The sequence below is a fragment of the Cydia fagiglandana genome, chromosome Z (assembly GCF_963556715.1).
Source record: "Cydia fagiglandana chromosome Z, ilCydFagi1.1, whole genome shotgun sequence".
NCBI lineage: Eukaryota > Metazoa > Arthropoda > Insecta > Lepidoptera > Tortricidae > Cydia > Cydia fagiglandana.
In genome coordinates, this window is record NC_085959.1 from 31,183,428 (window position 1) to 31,204,551 (window position 21,124).

The window sequence follows — 21,124 nt, forward strand, 5'->3', positions numbered from 1 at the left end:
ACTATAAATAGGTGACAGAAAGGAATATTGTGGTCGTAGAAATGCGCTTGATGAGTATAAATTTATCTTAAGGCAATCTTAGGGCTACGCGAGTCTAGTACCTGAGCGAATTTATATTAGCGTACTAGAGCCGCGTTGTATCCTCAAATTGTATGGTCGGCTTTTAGTGAATCAAAAAAAAGGTACCTACAAACGCGGCGTCAATCGAACTACAAGATAGGCCAAGTCTAATATTGCTCACACTCAAATGAACTTGAGAGAGAGAGAGATGAGAACATACATATTTCTGTTAGTAAGTACCTAAGCATTTTCTCATAAGTCGGTAAGTGAATACCTAACACCTCTGTGGGCGTTCCTACAGTTTTCCGTACCTAGTCATGTTTGCATAAAGCCCGATCATGACGAAGCCTCCTCTCGAGCGGCATAATGACTGGCAACCATTGTGGGGTCGGCTACCGAGCAGATATGTTATTCAGTTTCGGACACGCATTGTGCTCATTCAATACATCTAGAAAAGAAACCAAATTTTTTGAATACCAATGGGTTTCAAAAATGTAGCATTCGGACACGGGAAAAGGACACGGGGATCAACTATCGCTGCAGCTGACTATACTATCAATGTATAGGTAATAATTAATTACCTACCTAACTAATTGATCGAAGTGTAGTTGACCGAAGCGCAGCGAAGGTCTACGTTTTGACTCTGGCATTTTGCTTTTGTATATCCGGTTGTTCTCCTCTACAGATCACAATAATTCTCAACCGATTCTCATGAAATTTTGTGACCAGACTTTATGATTATATAAATAAATTGCCGATCCGGTTATTGGAAATTTAAAAAATGGCGGAGTCGCGTTATCTCGCGACTAAACAAATAGTCGTATCGATATCATAAGAGATTTTTTTTCTTATTGAGACATGTTTAGAGAACACGAGTAAATAGCAAAAAATGCATAAAAAATGTATTGCTGGTTTAGGCGGTATTTAGCTTTTATTTAGCTTACTTTTGTTAGCTTGGCTAAGAACATTGTCCAAAATTCGTTTTCTTTTTTTGAACACGGAAGGTCCCAAGTTCGATCCCCAGTAATTATATGCTGAGACTTGCTGAGACATAACTTTTTGTATTATATTTTTACAATTTCGTATTGTGTTTGTTTTTTTTTTATTTTTTTATGTTGAATAAATTATAATTTTCGTATTGTTGATTGATCAAACCGCTGTGTGGCGCTTTCGTCGTACACGGCCCCAATAAGCTATACCTACTCGCCAGGTCTACAGCTCACAGAGCCACTAGTGATCTAGTGATAGTGTAGGTACCTACACCCTGTTGTAAATACAGCCGTTGTTGCCCGCTCAACGTTAATTACGAGAATGGTACAATCTACAGTAAAATGTTTCTCTGCGATTTCACCACTAGAGATTTTAATGATGTCATTAGTCAAACAGCGCCATTAAATTGTAATCGAATGGACGTATGCTAGTACCGCAAACACTCAATACCTACGCATATAGTTCATTTTTTTGCATTATTAATCTTGCTTTATAGCATCAACATAAACAATCTTGATGTCTCTTTTAATTGAAAAACACGTTTTAAAAATAAGTCACGGCAAATATTGTAACAACTATGAATCTAATACTATAATTTATATTCTTCTGCTTTCATAAGTAATAGTTACTGATTTTTAAAAAGCGTTTTTCAATTAAAAGACATGTCAAGATCTCTTGCCTTCTTTGCGCTTCTTTCTAATGCTAAAAAAAACGAACTATACATTACGTACCTACTTTTATACCACAGTCAAACGGAGATCTGGGAGTAGAGTAGCTATATGTATAGTATATGTCTATGTATGTCTAACCACTATGTGGCCGGACCGTTGTAGGTACTTAGTTATGTGTTAGTTAGGTGCCTACTAACAGATGTGACTTGTGAAGACTACTTTTTACAAGCTTCTATTTATGTATGCAATGTTTGACTTAGAAGTTTAGAACACACTGCGATTTTGATTCTTGCGGTTTTAGAACCGCAGAAACGCCCAAGCCATAAATAGGGCCATTGCGCTAGTTTTCATACATGCTCTAATTTTCGTCCACTTGACGGATTAGCTATTATTATACTTCATTTTTAATTTGCTACCTGGGCAACATAATTTTTATGTATATACGTATATTGGTTAGACATTAAGGATCGCAATTAGTCCAAATTTGTGCAGCAATGTAAGTTTCAGTATATTAAAATTTCGTCAAGTGGACGATACAATCTGCTCTTGCGATACAATCTACTACATATATTCTTATGCCTCAATATATTACATATGCGAATTTGGCTTTTATTGCGTTTGTCAACGTTTTCATGGCTAAACCCTAAACCGATAAAAAGATTTTGATATGTTTTGATAGCTAATGTGGAATGGACTGTATTACTTATGAGATGATGGAAACACGTTTTATAATTAATGGTTTTAATTGATAAATAAAGCACAATAAAGATGTTGTTTTTACAACGGTGACAGGCAGACTGATTGACAATAATATTGAATCATAAATCAAAAGGTTTTACAAAATAATATACCTATGTTCCAAAGAGGTCGCGCGCCATCAGACAGTCGCCAACATGTTTTTTTTTTATTATGTATGACAACCATTTATTAACATAATTAAATGTACTTACAGAGGTACTAGAATACAAATACTAAACTAAATTAATAATAACTAGCTTAAATCTAAAAGAGGCCCTTGAGGCATGGTACATTTCCTCGTTGTATCGCATGTATACGTTGTGCGAGGAAGCCGCCAGCTCTTCGGTCACCGGGTAGGTACGTCAAGCAGACGCTTCGCGATTTCTGCAAAAACGTTTGCTCCCTGGGACCCCATTTTTATGGGTGTTATGTAATCGATCTGCAGAATAAATATTCCTATTTTGATGAACAAAAAAAATATATGGTCAGCAGAAATTTATACTTGGTCGGCAACTTTTGGTAGGCAAGTGTTTCTAAACCAGTTTGTAATGAATGTCATCCTGAGCTGCTCTAAATTGATTTGGTTGGCAAATTAATTATTTGAGCGGCAGTAAGCGATCCACCATTAATCTAATTTTAGTAAGCAATCAGTGGGTAAGTGAATTATTTCATTTTGGATTACAATTTAACTGATCCGCAAAAATTGGTTAGCTAAAAAATCTGTTGATCAGCAAAAACCCACTTTTCTAGCAACAGTTGGTTTTTGTAAAGGTCGCAGTTCTAACCTAACCTAACCCACTTTTCTAGTAGCAGTTGGCTTCTGTGAAGGTCGCAGTTCTAATCTAACCTAACCCACTTTTGTAGTAGCAGTTCGCTTCTGTGAAGGTCGCAGTTCTAATCTAACCTAACCCACTATTCTAGTAGCAATTGACTTCTGTGAAGGTCGCAATTCTAACCTAACCTAACCCACTTTTCTAGTAGCAGTTGGCTTCTGTGAAGGTCTAATTCCGCTCCGCCCCCAACTCTGTGTGATTTTTACAAGCTTTTATTTACTTTCACCGGACCGTTGTCTGTCTGTTTGTCGGTCTGTAATCAAATCTTGCAAATTAAATTTGATCCACTTCCCGGTTTCCGATTGAGCTGAAATTTTGCATACATACGTAAGTCGGGTGACAATGACAATGCAATATTATGGTATCATCGAGCTGATCTGATGATGGAGACCGGAGGTGGCCATAGGAACTATGTGATAAAACAACGAAACCTAATTGTGTTTGGGATTTTTAGAATTGTCTCGATGAGCATTAGTTGCCTGTGGAAAGAAAAGTACAGTCAGCGATAAAAGCTTGTACCAAAAATGAAATTTTTGCCAAAAACTTATCAAATGTAATCCACTTTATTATGTCAACTTACCATTCCTTTAATATGCATACGTTTTAATTAAACTGCTTACAGACATTATTTTTCTGCCGACCAATTTTTAAATCTTGCTGATCAAATAATAATTTTGCGGACCAAGTATTTACTAAGCCGATAAATCATAATAAAAGCAGACCGATATTGGTTTATAATGTTGACCGTTTGTGAATTATTTGCTGAACATGAGTTGTAGCTCGATTTTTATTTATTGCCTACAAAGTATTTGTATGCTTTTCAAATGATTTAATTGGCAATTGCATACGTTTCACATCCACAAGAGTGCAAAGAATTTTTCAAATTCGACATGACGCAATGTCGCACGCACGCATGAATTTATTAAAGTTTTCCATTTTCAAAGAAGTATACGTCCGATGCAGACTTCGTCTCATTGTTTGCGTTCTACGTACGTTCGTCGTTATGACACTATTCGTTGGTATAAATGATAATAATATAAGTTTGGAGAGCAACAATATCGACGAAGTTATGTAGGTAATTTTTGGAAGTAACTACCAAACAGTGTTTAGCAAAAACATTTGTTTGTGGTTTATTTTAATTTCATCGTATTGCGTACATTTCAAAGTCGGACCATGCTAAGTTTTCATACAAAGTGCCACGTCAAGTATAGAGCTTATAGGGGGGTAATATCTGGGAGACATATACTGCCCTCCTAAGCTAAAAAGCGGCATTTGCATTAAATTTTCATTGAAAATACGACCTTTTAGCTTAGGAGGGAAGGACGTATTTTCAATAAAATTTTTATGCAAATACCGCTTTTTAGCTTAGGAGGGCAGTATAGTAGTGGACCCTATTATGGACGTGGAACCAGTAATGGGACAAAAAAACATAATTCCTCTAAAATAAGTATCTAAAAGTAGTTTATAAACACTGGCTGTATATTATCATAAATAAGAGTCCTAGAGCTGTTTCAGTTTGAAGATTTATTAAATTTGGTTGTTTTTTAAGAAATTGGCGTCAACCTAAAAGTTGTCGTGTCACTGAAAAAAAATACCACTACGAATTCTTAACAACTTCGCTAAGAGAGGTGAGTTAATTTATAAAATTTTAATTAATTAATACTTGATGAAAACTAGAATGTGTTTTGTTAATTGCATTTACCATGAGATAAGGTATAACAACACACTATGTTGTGACTCCACAGATGTAAAAAAATAGTGGTATTTGGCCCAATCCCATTATAGGAGCTGTAAAACTGCGTACCTCCTATGATGGGACAAATGACAGAATGATGCTTGCTATGCCATAATTTCATGTTTAAACAATACAGAAATAAAATGTAGTTAAGAAATATGTCAATCAGGAGGTATTCTCGGACTTCGGATAAATTAATATCGTTTTCCCAAACTTTTATTTAACTTGCCCTGTTAGTTAGTGTGGGTCCAATCTTGGTAGCTGAATTTGAGCCACTTTTCGATTTCCGATTCAGTTGAAATTTTGTGTAAGTACGTAATTAAGTATGCGAATCGGATGATAATGCAATATTATGATAACATGGACCTGATCTGATGATGGAGACAGGAGGTGGCCATGGGAACTTTATCGCATTAAACCCTAACTAATTGTGTTAGGGTATATTAGAATTGTCTCGATGGATCTAATACAATAATAATTGGCTGTGGAAAGAAAAATACATTCAGCGATAAAAGCTTATACCAAAAATTGTTTTATTTTCCCGTAATTTATTCCCCATTTCAATATTTTATACTGATACAGCAATGTCCATTATAGGGGGCCCATTACTGGATCCACGTCCATTACCAGGGGCCCATTACTGGAACTTTAGTGTCCATGACTGGAGAAAAAAAGCATAGTTTTAATTTGTTAAATATGTGGAAACTAATTGCAGTATATTTGATACAACACGCTTAAAACATGAAAGACGGATAGGACTTTCATCTTTTAACACGCTAAGCGGTAGACCATTTACATGTATAAGGGAAATATCATAAATACTCCAAATTTCCTCTTAAATGTCCCATGACTGGTGCTGTTACTATATATGTCAAAACTCAAAAATGCGCGTTTTCCCAGAGACAAGACCTAGCTAGATTGATTTATCGCCCCCGAAAACACCCGTAAGTATAGCAAATTTCATTGATTTCGTTACAGCCGTTTCCGAGATCCCAGAAATATAATATATATAAACAAGAATTGCATGTTTAAAGGTATTATATATGTCGGCGGCAGATCGTAAAATCGGGCATATCGAGATATTCCTAGGCATATCATGAAACGCCGCCATTTCATGATCTGACTAACGACTACCAGCCATATCGTTCAAACCTCAACGTTTGACGATTTGCCTGGCTACGTTTAGGCATATCAAATAAGTAGGGTGTGATATTCCTAGGCAGATCATGAAACGCCGGCATTTCATGATCTTCCTAGCGAACACCAGCCATATCTTGCAAACCCCAAGAGGTGATATTCATAGGCAGATCATGAAACGCCGGCATTTCATGATATGCCTAGCGAACACCAGCCATATCGTGCAAACCTCAAGGGGTGATATTCCTAGGAAGATCATGAAACGCCGGCATTTCATGATATGCCTAGCGAACACCAGCCATATCGTGTAATCCTCACGAGGTTATTTTACGATGCGCCCGGTATGAAGCTAGCAATATCAACGAATGCCAATGCTCTGATCGATCTGCCGCCTCTTTTATAAGGCAGATCGTGATATGCCTGGGCAAATCTTAGTCAGATCATGAAATGGCGGCGTTTCATGATATGCCTAGGAATATCTCGATATGCCCGGTTTTACGATCTGCCGCCGACATATAAATAAATAAATAAATAAATATTGGTGGACGTCTTACACAGATCAACCTAGCCCCAAACTAAGCAAAGCTTGTACTATGGGTGATAGGCGACGATAAACATACTAGATAAATACATACTTATATACATAGAAAACACCCATGACTCAGGAACAAATATTAGTGTTTATCACACAAATAAATGCCCTTACTGGGATTCGAACCCAGGACCATCGGCTTAGCAGGCAGGGTCACTACCCACTAGGCCAGACCGGTCGTCTATAGATTGTATGCATTCTTACTGCCAGGTTTATGCAATAATATTCTTTGGTTTGTGCAAAATTTGCTAGAGTTTATTCCCCTCATGGGTGCACGTTCGTCGTTACTTTATGCCCTTTATGGTGTACTTTATTTTAGGCCCTAGTTATGCCGGCTACAAACGTAACTATATGTATATCATTACGATATACAATCTGCAGACAGATTTGCGCAGATTTATCGATCTTGTGTATGACAAATCGTTGTAGATTATCGTTCATCGGTGGCAGTTTCAATTTATACATATTAAACTTTCGATTTATTTGCACAGGACCCGTAGATAACATGTCAATCGCTAACGCTCTGTAGCGAACGAAACGCAACTGTCACTGTCACACTAATATATAGAGAGACATAAAGCGATTAGATAGATTAGATGAAAATTCGATGGCGTAGCGCGAGCAATTGTCACCTTGGCTAGGCCGCCGGTCTGAAATCGCCTCTACGATATACATATAGTGAAGCCGGCATTAGAATTTAGTAAAGTATAAACAAATCTCTTTGGCTTGAGCTTGACATCTATGACGTATATGTCAAATGTAACTCATATATTTTCCTTCTCCACACAATTTGTTTGTATTTTGGATACAAGATATTTTGTTTTGTGTTTAAGTTTATTTATTTCATAAGAAAAGATGTCTAACGACGGTTCTGGTGAGGAAGAACAACCTGAAACCGACATTATCTTCGAAGCTCGGAGAGACTCGACCTCCGAAGAACCTCCGATGTCCGAGTGGTCTTCGCTTACCACGAAAAGTGAAGAGAACTTGAAGAAGAAACAGTATGAGCAAGGACTGTATGACCCTGGTAGCGGCGAGATATGTGCCGCCTACGTCGCACAGTCCGACAGCACAGTTCTCCGTCACCCCTACTACAACTACCCAAGAATATCCGACCCCGGTATAATTAGTGCACTATTCGGACCCCAGCCAAAAAAAATTTACCCTAGTGATGGCCAAGAATACTACTTAGCTATTTGCAAGACCACAAACCAATGTCCTGTGAGAATATTTCACAGAAACTTGATAAATACACATATTAATTTGAGTTACTACGGGGTCAATCCCAACGGAGTGCGAGCCATGGGCATGGCCTTGGAGCATAATACTTTTGTCACACATTTTGACCTAAATGACAACTGGCTAAACGAAGATGCATGCTATCATCTGGGGCAGATGCTGGGAAAGAATTCCACGCTTACCAGCTTAAATTTATGCGGGTGCCGCATTGGACTTAGCGGGATGAGCAGAATATGCGAAGGTCTTAAAAATAATAGGGCACTGAGAGTGCTGAACGTCAGTTACTGCAAAATCGACGACCAAGGACTCGAGCAACTCGCTCACGCCATAATGTTTCTTTCGAATGTATGTGAACTAGATTTGTCACATAATGCGATTTCCGGAAAAGGTTGTCTACATTTGGCCGAAGCACTGGAGACGCAAAACAAACTTAAGTCTGTAAATTTATCTCACAACAATCTGTATTCGTTCCAGTCCGGCATCTGTAGCGTACTTGAGCGTCTAGGAGACAATCCGGAATTTGAGTACTTAAATTTATCCTGGAACTCACTCAGTGGAGAAAAAGTAGCTACTAGTATTAGTACCGTATTTAAATCCAAACTCTTACGCCACGTAGATCTTAATAACAACAGGTTATGCGACACTCCGATCATAACAAAATTAATAGCCGGGTTTGCTAAGCCGAAGAAGATGAAGTGTTTCGATTTGTCATATAATCCACTTACCCTAACGGATGCTCAGCTAGTTATCCAGAAGTTCCAAAGGAGCAAAATACAAGCCCTTAATTTAGAGGGTGTTAAAGTCAACCCACAGTTTGTAGATGTATTAAAAACCATTCAAGAAAAAAGGAAAGATGTCGTTGTTTCGCACGGGTACGTGCAAGGTGGCTTTAAGTCCACTGGACCGGATGCGAGAGAGCTCGTATTGAATAGAATGGAATATTTAGGGAAAAAACGTAAGAAACATGAGGTCGATATAGCTGTCGTGATTCTACAGTTAGTTAAAGAAAATATCACGTTTCTTGAACCAAAAGATTTTAGGAACAGATTGAAGCAATTAAGAGTGGATTTGGACGAGGACCTTGTGAACGCAGTTCAGAAACTTTGGCCGGGGGAGCCGATGAACAAAGGTGCCAAGACGATAGCCTTAAATCCACTAGCGGATCATATTAAAAGAAAGTGGCCGGATAGAAAAGCACCGCCTACACCGCCACCCGAGCCTGAACCAGAGCCAGTCCCAAAGAAAGGAAATAAAAAAAAGAAAATGAAGAAAAAAATAAATAAATAAAATAATACTCGTAGATACAGTACGTAGAGAACGTTATTTTTTCGTGCTAGTGATTTCATTTTAATTATTTATTGTTAAGAATTATTTAAGGACTTGCTAAGTACTAGACCTAGACCAAGACAACTTTGCAACGATTTTGATAACACACGCAGCGCAAGTGTTATTTTAAACGTGTAAGTTCTATCAAATTATATTTAAGGTACACTGCGTATTATGCTATCAAAATCGTTGCTGACTTTTCTTGGTCTGACTATATGTGTTTCTTCATTAAAATGTTCTTTTTTTGTAAAGCAGATGACAATTTTATTAAAATGAGGAAAAGGAAACCCACTTGTAGGTATCAAGCTACGCACTTTGCATAAAATAGGTTGTATCGTGTTAGAATGTACCTACGGGAAGATAGAACCTCTCGCAGCGCCTTCGGAGATTAATCGGTATTCTGGCTTCAGTCTAGACTGAAAAGATTTAAGGCATTAGGGTAACATTCCATTTCTGACCGCAGCTGCACTACCAGTACGAACGCGTCGGTGTTATGTCAATGTCCATAGTAAAATGGATGGTAGTGCTGCTGTCGTTGGAAATGGACTGTCACCTTTATTCATAAACGATTGTCAAATTTAACAAACCGTTGATAATCGCGGATAGGGACACCTATCCGTCATTTTGACTTTTATGTTATGTTTGTTAAAAAATCGGTCAAGTGCGAGTTGGACTCGCGCACTTACGGTTCCGTATTATTATCAAAAAATCCCGTTTATTGTATGGGAGCCCCAATATTCTGTTTTTAGTATTTGCTGTTATAGCGGCAATAGAAATAGATCTGTGAAAATTTCAACAATCACGGTTCATGAGTTACAGCCTGGTGACAGACAGACGGACAGTGGAGTCTTAATAATAGGGTCCCGTCTTTACCTTTGGGTACCTAGGGAACCCTGAAAAAGGTATCTTCTTTACTACTAAGTTTGAATTAAAACCCCTGTCGTATAATATTACCTACTTAAATATTTTAAAAGTGTAAAATAACGTAGGATTTGTAAGTTTGTTAATTATTTCGTCAGTTAAAACAGTGATACTGTTAGTTAATCATACGATTAATCACAGCGATTAATTTATCCATGTATTATCGAAATATCATGGTATATTTCGTTTTTAAACATTATAAATGGATTACTTAGGTAATATCTAACTCGAATGACTTCAGCTGCCTGAAAGTTTTTGCACTGAACTTATAGAGTTGGACCACACTAAGTTTTCACGCCAAGTGCTACGTCAAGTATGGAGCTTATATGGATATGTAGGTATGCATTCTTATTGACAAGTTTGTGCAAAGTTAGCGTGGTCAGAGTCTAAGTAGTTTCACTTTTTCACTTTTATAAATAGTTACTAAAATCATAATTGTCAACATTTGTGAACATTTTTGTCGTTGTTGTTGTTTGTTCCACTTTTCGTAGGGTAGTCTCACAACATAAATCTCTGTTTCCACATTTTGCTGGGACATCAGTTAGCCGCGACCACGAACAGTGAAACCTGTGTCGAAACGTCGGTTATTAAAGGTAATAAAATAAATTCGCGATATAGACCCGTCTATAAATGGGAGTTAATATTTCTTGTGTCCATAAAGTACTCTTTATAAAAGTGATCCCTTCCGGCCGGTTTCGACCAAGGCGACCACTACGACTCCTAGTTAGTTCGGCGCTCGTGCGCCCGAATATGGCTGACGTAGCCGATCTTTGAGGTGAACCCCCGCGCACATTGAGGGCACGTGAGAACGCCAGCCACATAGTGGTAGTGAATGGAAGCAGGCTGGCGTGCTTTCAGCTCATCGCGTTTAACGTCGAGGTCAACTTTACGTTGCTCCTCGAAATCGCACACTTTGTCATGCACCAGCCTGCGCCACTCAGGACGTTGTGCTGCCAAACCTTCCCACTGAGAGGGCTCGATGTTGCATCTTTTCATGTGCCGTTTCTGAACATCTTTGTATCGGAGGAGTTGCCCGCCAAGTTTCCGCTTACCCTCCTCTAGTTCAGAAAAAAAGATGCGCTTTGCCACTCTCTCCTCCGCCATACGCGATACATGACCGCACCATCGAAGTTGTCGATGCATTAAGTAAGCCTCTAGTCCACCGACCTTGGCGCGTCGCAGAACTTCGGTCATAATCTTACGTAAGCATTTGAGGTGCAACTGGTCTAAGGTACGAATGTGGTGACGGTACACGCACCACGTCTCGGAAGAATATAAAAGGTTTGGCAGCACGATCGCCATGTAAACCGAAATTTTGGTGGCCAGTTTTAGGTCGTGCGAGCAGAAGACCTTGGAACACAGTTTTCCAAACGCTGCAGCTGCAGCGCCGATCCTGCTGTTGATTTCAGCGTCAAGGTCACACTTTGACGTTGTAGTGCTTCCCAGATACCGGAATTTGTTGACCTGCTTCAGCACGTCCTCACCAAGCTGTACGGCTAGTGTCTCGTGACCATGTGAGTGCAAAGACAACACCTCCGTCTTTTTAACACTAATTTTGAGGCCGAACTTGCAGCAGGCTTGGTGAAAAACAGACATCAACTGTTGCAGGCCATCTGGGGATTCTGCAAGAAAGCACAGGTCGTCAGCATACATGATATCTGTGATCAATGCATGTGAAACCTTCGTTTTCGCCCTAAATCTGGCCAAGTTAAAAACACTGCCATCGGTACGGAAACGTATGCGGACACCTTCGGATACTGTTTGTAAGACTTCCTTGACTACAACTGCAAAGTATAAAGCGAACAGTGTAGGGGCTAGGACACACCCTTGTTTCACCCCACAGGTAACGGGGAAGAAATCTGACTGTTCACCGTCTACGGCGACGCAGCACTGCATGTCGTCATGCAGGAGTCTCAGAAGTCTCACAAACTTCTCCGTGCATCCCAGCTTCCTGAGTACCAACCAAAGGGCTTCGCGAGGCACACTATCAAACGCTTTCTCCAGGTCAACAAAACAGAGGTACAACTGACGGCCTTGTTCTCTGCTTTTTTATTGTAGTTGACGCACGCTGAAGATAGCTTCGCAGGTGCCTCGGTCAGGTCGGAAGCCAAATTGGGTTTCAGGCAGGATTTTTTCTGACAAATTCGTTGGGCGATTTAGCAATGTTCTGGCAAAGACCTTTCCAGATGCAGTCAAAAGCGAAATACCGCGGTAAGAGTTGCAATCCGAACGGTCACCTTTGTTTTTATACAGAGCCTGTATGCGAGACACTTTAAAACTATCCGGGACTCGCTCTTCCTCCCACATACGAACAAACAGCTCCCACACAAAGGAATGCAACTCCTCACCACCGTATTTTAACAGTTCTCCCGGTATAAGGTCTATGCCAACTGCCCGCTTATTTTTCTGCTGTCTGATGGCTGTGACAACCTCGTCACGCGTCAGGGGCTCATCCAGCTCGATGGCTTCGGGGAGTTCGGGCATTAAACTGATGTGTAGTAGATCAGCAGATCGATCTACGTTGAGCAAAGAGTTGAAATGTTCTGCCCAACGCTGCAGTATGTCCTCTTTGCTAGTCAGCAAGCTGTTGCCATCTACAGCCCGCAGAGGCACCTTAGCTCTGAAAGACATACCAATCAGTTTCCGCACCTCGCAATAGAACTCTCCAAGCTGGTTGGTGTCAGCAAGCCACTGTATCTGACAAGCTTTGTCACGCCACCATCTGTCCTCACTCTCTTTGACTGCTGCCTCGCTTCTACCTTGTCGACTATGCCGCCTTAAGAGGTCCCGGTGCTTGTCAAATGCTGCCCGGAGAACTTCATCATTATCATCGAACCAGTCTTCGTTACGTCGGTCTTTATTACCTAAGGTAACAGAAGCGGCTTCCATAAGATGAGTAGACAATTCTCCCCAAACAGCACCAACATCATCCCTGACACTAATAGGCAGAAGTCTCTCTTTATAAAAGTAAGGACGCTAAGAATGCCGATGATGCCGGCGGTCAATGCCACTGTGCGAGCGGGACAGCAAAATAATTGTACGCGTGCGATAGAGATAGGAAATGGCGGGTCAATGTACGAAATTCTTCGTGCTTAGCTTAAACAACGATCCAATAGAGTGACAGATTAGCTAATGCTTAATTTAAATGAATAAATGCTTCGGAATGGTGAGGCGACGGTGCGGAACAAACGCCTATCTCGCAATTACATATTTAATGAGAGCTCGGAAATGTCTGAGATTGGAGCTCGAGTCTCTGTAATTGGACAAAGTTATTTTTACCCACTGTCAATGTCAACTTTCGTCGCCAAATGACTGCCACGTCTCAAACGAAATAATGAGCTACCATGCCTAATAGGTTACTTAGTACCCCTACCACGTCTCCGCCACCAACACCAGGTGTATACTGATATAAATATATCCTCATCATCATCATCATCATAATAGGATGATAATTTAAACAGTGTCCGTAAAAGTACGACAGTTACATAGGTGTCTCATGAGGTCGAGTGACAGTCACGGCCGCATTTGTGACACACATATTAATATTACTATACTCGTATCAGTAGTAAATATGAATATTTCAACAAAATATTAATAGGTAACAACAAAAACACGATGGACAACTGCCAAAGAAATTAGGAAGCAATCGCTAACCTCAGTATAGGGCAGAGGACGCAACACAGCCTGTTTCTGTACGAGTAAACACTAAATTAATAATTAAGAACTTACCTCATAAATCATTTCATTTTAACTTATAAGTAACCTACTAAGTTTTGTACTTAGCCTACCTATTTATTTAACCTTTGTAACAAAAATAAGCGTCGTTTAGCAATAAAAAAACTTTCCGTTACTTACATTATTCCAACCTTGTTAAATCCAAAACTCCAATCGGAATCTTTTCGAATATAAATCATGCCCGTAAGGTGCGAATGTGTGCGCGGGTATGCACGAGTGGTGGCGCGGGTCCGGCAGTCGCCGACCCCCGACCCCCACCCCCACCCCTCCACATAAGACCCCCAATGCCCCTGGGATTGGCACCACTACTTACGAGCCCACATACGGATCACTTCTATTTTTATATCCTAAGTTTCTCGTACTACTTCGAACTTCGTTAAGACGACAAGCTTTTTATCAATAATACTCATCTAAACAACGCTAACAACTCCATGTAAGAATATGTTTACAAGGTCATCCATCACAATTACGAAAGTAAACAAAACAAACAACAATTTTCAGTTGATTAAAACCAAAATATTACTTACTTTGCTAACTAATCTGCGAAAAGCAAAAACGCGGATTAGCAAAGTAATATTTTGGTTTTGATTAATATGGATTTCCGCAAAGTACCGCCTGGGGGCCGATTTTTGAATTTCGATCACTCGATTTCGTCACTCGAAAATCGGTGGAAAACGGCGAAATGCTCAGTTTTGAAATACGAGCGATCGAAATTTGGAATCTAGTGGTATTGACCACTCGTTTTCAATTCTATTAGTAGAATTTAAATGCCTAGTAATGGAGATATTGTTGAATGAAATACACGAAATCGAGCGGTCGAATTTCAAAAATCGGCCCCCTGATTCTATTCACTAAATTTCAGCTGCACCGTAATTAGGTTTAAACAGAGTGAAGCGTCCAACTCTGGCAATTATAACTAGGCAAATTAATCACAATAAGTAATAGTAAGGTTAATAATATATGTAAACATTCATCAAACAACATACCAGCTGTAAACTGCTGTACCAAAGATGCAGTTTGACTGTACAAGATGATAGTCCAAGGAAAAATCATCCTCCAGTTTTACAGCTGCATTAGATGAAGCAGTATGCTTATAATTTTGTAGTAGCTGAATTATTAAACGTCAACTTTGGCAATCAAGCTCAATCAGTTACATACAGCAATAGTGTATAAAACCGTACAGCGCTGAGCGGCTGTTGTGCGATGTTCGACGCACGAATAATAATACTAATGTTGTACAATCAATTAATCTTTCGCTACTCCTATCAATATATTTTCCAATAAAAGCCCTTTAATCCCAGATAGGTATAATATAATGAGGGAATAAGTACTTAATATCCATATCGCTCGTTGATTATGAAACTTTTACAAGCATCAATTATCGCGTTATAGATCCGTGAAGCCTGTAATTAATTTTTCGGTTGTTAACTCGCGATAAAGCTGCGTTGCTGTTTTATTAAAAAGATAACGCGAGTGTTTGTATCCACGTACCTATCAAACTTCTAAAATATCTACTTACTCAAAATAATATCACGATATTTTTATGTAACATTAGGATATGAAATCACTTCTCATGCGAACGTGTCATAAATCAATACTAGATAGTCTATGCTGCGGGTTCGAACGGTTTATAGAAACGAAATCTTCGAGCTTGCACAAATAAAGTATTTTAAATTCGCTGAAACGGCTAAATTCTTTGCAGAATATACTTTGCGTACCTATATCGATCGGGAAAGTCGGGAGCGCCCGTGCTCGCTCTCGTTATAAAAGATGTCTCACGTCACCTTACACTTCTGTGCCTTACACTCCGTGCCCACAGATCTAGAATGACGCTTACGCTATCATGTCATGAATCCAAAAGATACAGACTAGACTAGTTCATGTATAATGAAAAAAAAATGAAAAATCTTAAACCACTTTTGAGATTCAATTGATAGCAGCTGCTTAAATGTAAAAAACGTAAGGTTGGCGGCGTGGAAAATACGAAAAGCAGCATTTAGGAGGTGGTAGTACCTACTTAGTTATATCTTATAGTATAATTAGTATATATACGGTTAGAAAAATCAATTAACATAATCAGTAACTAATCACATATTCATCCTTAATGTATGACTCACATTAGACCAGGCCGTGTCCGGGCCGGAGCTTCCGGCGCTTACTTTTCTATGACATGACAGGATTGACAGGCGATCACGACATGCTTGTCATAGAAAACGATGCGCCGGAAGTTCCGGCCCGGATACGTCCCGGTCTAATGTGAGTCATTCTTAATTCAATAATTCCAATGACATTTGGCATAATTACGATTTAAGACCCGCTTTTGATTTTGGACGGACAATCTTGTACATTCTAGACTTCTTACCGTGCCCGACACGACCACTGCCCGTGCTCGGCGCTAAGTCAGTCGCTAACTCTCCACACGTTTGCCTGTTTGTCCGTTTATATTTTTGGTCCAAGCTTTTATCGCTGGCTGTAGATACTTTTCTTCCAACATTCAACTAATACTCATCGAGACAATTTTAACAAACCCAAACACAATAAGGTTGCGTTGTTTTATCACGGAGTTCATTTATCCCCAACACCACTCCGCTGCACCAAAAATGCTATAAAATTTACGATATCTGGTAATAAAATAACAAAAAGTTATGAATTCTTATCGGGACTTGTTATGGGTATGATCTATCAGTATCAAAAGTGTTGTATGTATAATAGTAGATAAATGAAGAATCATTATACCTAGCTTTATGTATTCAGGATGTAGGTATTCATTTTTATCACCATTAAAGACAATATGGCAGCTTGCTAATCGAAGCAGTAAAATCGGTTTGTTTTTCATTACAAGTTGAACACAAAACCGGTTCGTTGACCCCGGTCCGTAAACTACGTTCATTCGTTGTCGTGGTGCAAAGTCGTAGGATACAAGATAACAAACCCTGTGACGTATGCAAAGCATGCCGGATGGTCTAAGTCCTCTAACTAACATAGTACGTACCTATTCACAAAACATTCAACTTGGTTTCTTCGTGAAAATGTTCCACTCTGCTTTAAATTTTAAGTGCGTGAAACTAATATTTACTTATACTAGGGATCTAAGGCAGGAACAGTAAGAAATTTTACAGAACAAGCGAAGTACTTATATATCAAAGTGAATAAACCGTTATGATGAATAACTCACAATTCTCACAAGTTTGCTTTAGCTTATTATAGCCCCAAATGCACATTGCAGTTGGGTTGCAGTCCGTCTGTACCGGCCCTTAGTGTTAGTGTCTCGCCTGTAGACAACATACGATCGATATGACAGACTAGGGGGTTGTTTCTGTTATAACAATGTGATATGGTTTTCAACTCGTTTTGATACGACCGAGTTTAGGCCTCGAGATCTATTGGAACAAAGATACTGCATATTAAAAGGCGACGCGCCCATTATAGTTATAGAGTAGTTTCGTCAGACAAAACGTATATTTTCCTTTTCCTGTAGAAACCATAGACTAGGCCATCTCTCTACCTACCTAAGTTTGTCACACTACTCACACTATGTTGTTAGTGGTAGGTAAGAAAACTAAGGTACTCGTAGGTATACGTCCCAGTGCTCGACATGCTATTAAAGAAGGTTTTTTAGATGACATGTTGTAGTTCAATTCGTGATACTTGAGAAAAAAACCATTACAGTTTTTTACGAAATTCATTCAAGCCGTGAATCAAAAAACAATAGCATTAGCATTAGTATTGCTCTAAAGCAATAGCAGTTTGTTTGGTTTAATTACTCTAGAGGTAGTTTCACCTTAATTGCTCTCGAACCTGTGGTCGAGTTGCACTGCCTGCAATCGTGAAAATGGATTTAGCGTGGGGTGGCACGGCGCACGGCATGCACCGCGCTATCGCCCCAAGACACCGCGTCACCAGCCCGCCTAACCGCCGCGCGCCACGCGATCACACCCGTCTCATTAATATGGTTAAAAAACATACCTACCTAATGTGTACAAACTATTGGTTTATTCAGCCGCGTCAACTGGTTTAGCTCGTTTAACCAATCGAGTTAGGTACTAATGGTTAGACGTACAACGAGATAACCAATTTATTCAGCTTTATCTCGTTCACTTTGAATTGGAATGTTGCATCATGTCGTTTTGTAGCTTTCTAGTTGGAAGTCTGCATTCGCCAAAATGGAAATGCTTACAAGTCAAATATATCTCCATTGTAGATATAATTAGACCTTAAAATTTACCAAACATTAAACAGTAACATAGTTAGTAAATAGGCAGAATTTCGTTTTAGGGAACTCTTAATTTATCTTTATTTTCCTGATTGTTGTCATTTACGCTTTGATAAAACTATTTAAAACGATCACCGAGGATGTGGAGATCCTTTCAAATAATTTTATTTTTATGTCAGCTTATTTATATCTGTTGCTGACTGTACTGTAGTATTCGTGTTACAGTTAGTTTGTTGAATTGCTAACGGTTGGAAAGTTCGTGCCGCTCTATCTGGGCCGGTTTTGATGAGAGTTCGCGAACGTCGAGCTACTCGTATATATTTACCCACACAACAAGTATGAGAGTTCTACCATCCGGATTAACTGCACTCTATATACTGACGAGGACTTATTTCAAACGAACGGCGTTAAATTCGTATATAATGATTATTAATAAAAATGGGGCTTATTTTAGTTTTCGATTTAAAACGGCAAAGTCGTTGTTGTAGGTATAAATTTGAATTCGTCGCATTAAAGTAATGAAATGATGACAGCAGTAGTGAAAGACTGCAGATGATTGAATGTAGGTAAATGGAATGAGCGAAACCATGAATTTAACTCCTCGTGCTAATATTTATACGTGCGTAGCGAGTGGTTCAAAAGTGGAAACTTGAGCATTGCGAGTGTCAAGGAACGAGTGTTAGTTAGCAAACTTTGCCACGTCTGGAACTCGAAACTTAAAGACCAATGCATTAAGACCCCTGGTGGACGAGACTCAAATCATTGCAAATGAGCTCTGGAATAACGCCTTTCGAGGAATAGGTGGAGTAACCAGCCACCCTGTAATTTGTAACAACTTCCCAAGTGTCTTAATGTCTATGACCCATAAACCAGCCCGTAAACACCATTTATACAATAATATTTTAATGACATCGGCAGATAAGGAAATGATATTTATTAATATTTGCTATTATTTAAATGGAAGGCAAGTTTAATATATGAAGTATGTAGTAATAGGCTATAGGTATACTGCTTAAAATCATCTTTAAGTACCCGACCACCGCGGGTAAAGCCGGGCGCAAATTCAAGTATGACATTTACAGGGTCACCGACTGAACCAGGGCGGATCACGTGAATAAAAACCTATCTCCGATATCGCCAGTCCGTGCCTTATCTCCGCCGAACCTGCCTCGCTGCCCCGCTCACCTTTAGCTTTGGACTAAACGATCGTGTTTATCTACGTGCGCTGATCTAAAAGTTTCTAGCTGCTCTACATTGCAAATTAAACAGCTTTTATTGTATTGTTCCACTAACTAAGTTTTTATATTTAACGATTCAATTTGTTTGTATCGAGCGTACGTTACATTTGAGCACCAAAGGAAGAATTAAATATTTAATTGTTTTGTGATTGTATGTATATGTAGTTTTCTAAGTGTTTGTTATTAAACTGTTTCAATATCGGCTAGTCTATTGGTAATAATAGAGATGTTTCAATGTAAATATGTTTATGATGATCGAAAGGCGATCAATAACAAATACCTAATCCAAATGTGGTTTTATTACTCGATTCAAGGAGTAGGTAAGGAGTAGATATCACTTATTACTTACTGAAATTAACGCATAGCATAGACACATACTACTTATATGAAAGTTTACTCATAGTTTGAACTAGAATGGTTTGTAATCCTCAAAGACTGTCACCTCGGTCGGTACTATCAGGAATATAAGCCTTGTACAATGTCTACACGAAGCGCACACGTAACAGGCTATCAGCTCAAATGGCTGAGGCTTAACCCTATCGAGATGTGCTAACGGAAGCAGTACACGCCGCCTCTTGGCTGCTGTTCGTCACCAACGTATTTGTCCTAGATCTTCCAATCCATCTAAATACATAAGTATTTATGTACCTATATACTCTTACATACAACGATGGCTTGTGTGCTCATTTAACGGATATACTGTCTTAATTTTAGCGAGTTATATTCTTAACTAAAATAGGTAGATACCTCTATCTTGAATAGAAGATGACGATTATTACACGCAAATCAGAATGAGAATGCTTAAAAACCTGACTGGTTTTTGATAAATATTTTAACCTAACATGAATTATATCAGTTAGGAATGGATATTAGAACCTATATATACGAAAACACGACAACGTCTCCGTCTCGTCCTTTTACATCGTAACTCGAAAAAAAGATACTTATCACCAATCACTAACATAATGTTAATAGGTATTTGTCAGTCTACTCGGACTACAAAGCAAATGCCACAAACGCCCTTATAAAATCCTTAACGAATGTTACGTCAGTTGCGCAACACGTGCAATATATAGTACGGGGATTAAGAGTACCTACCTACAGTGTCCACATGCACATTCACGCAATGCAACATGCTCAGCGACTCGGCAACGCCTTGTAATGCAATTAGCACCTTGGCAACTGTCCATTTCGCGAGTTATTGATCCTAGAGCGAAGCACATGTCACGCACCTTGAGGTGCTTGATGTCGCGTAGGTACCTACGTACCGTACCTACACAGTGGCTAACGAGTAGTAGTAGTAGTACGGCCTGTCAATACATATACCGGGTGTGGCCTGTAACACGAGCAAATAATTAAACGTAAATTGTACTCCTCAAACGGCGACACTTTCTTTCAATAACTTAAAAAACTTAAGTCTTAATACATTGCGTCTTTTTTTTAAAGTGTACTAAAAATCAAAACACAAGTTATTTTTAAAAGTCGCTAAACAAATGTGGTCAATTTGAGGTGTACAGTCTACAGTTTAATTTTTTACTCATGATACAGGCCACACCCAGTAGGTAAGTATCAAACCACCAAACGATAAGAAAAACTTAACTATTATATTCACGAACATACCGAGTATAGGTACTTATAGCTGTCGAAAAATTGTTGTTTTTTATTTTATTAAATATGAGATTTCGAATGACTAAAA

The 21,124-nt window shown here is 39.0% G+C and overlaps 3 protein-coding genes across 8 annotated transcripts in view; 2 read left to right on the plus strand and 1 right to left on the minus strand.

Moving 5' to 3' along the window:
- LOC134678852 (uncharacterized) overlaps window positions 1–21,124 on the plus strand; it is a 208,179-nt gene that overhangs the window by 82,886 nt on the left and 104,169 nt on the right. The gene's annotated exons all lie outside the window — the stretch shown is intronic.
- LOC134678856 (CD82 antigen-like) overlaps window positions 1–21,124 on the minus strand; it is a 92,677-nt gene that overhangs the window by 28,578 nt on the left and 42,975 nt on the right. The gene's annotated exons all lie outside the window — the stretch shown is intronic.
- LOC134678855 (leucine-rich repeat-containing protein 74B-like) lies at window positions 7,529–9,297 on the plus strand. Its single transcript, XM_063537566.1, has one exon. It carries the CDS (start codon window positions 7,612–7,614, stop codon window positions 9,280–9,282), a length of 1,671 nt encoding a protein of 556 aa, XP_063393636.1. The 5' UTR covers window positions 7,529–7,611; the 3' UTR covers window positions 9,283–9,297.

Coding starts and splice junctions, on each gene's coding strand:
- LOC134678855 (XM_063537566.1), top strand. CDS start 7,612: ATGTCTAACGACGGTTCTGGTGAGGAAGAACAACCTGAAACCGACATT.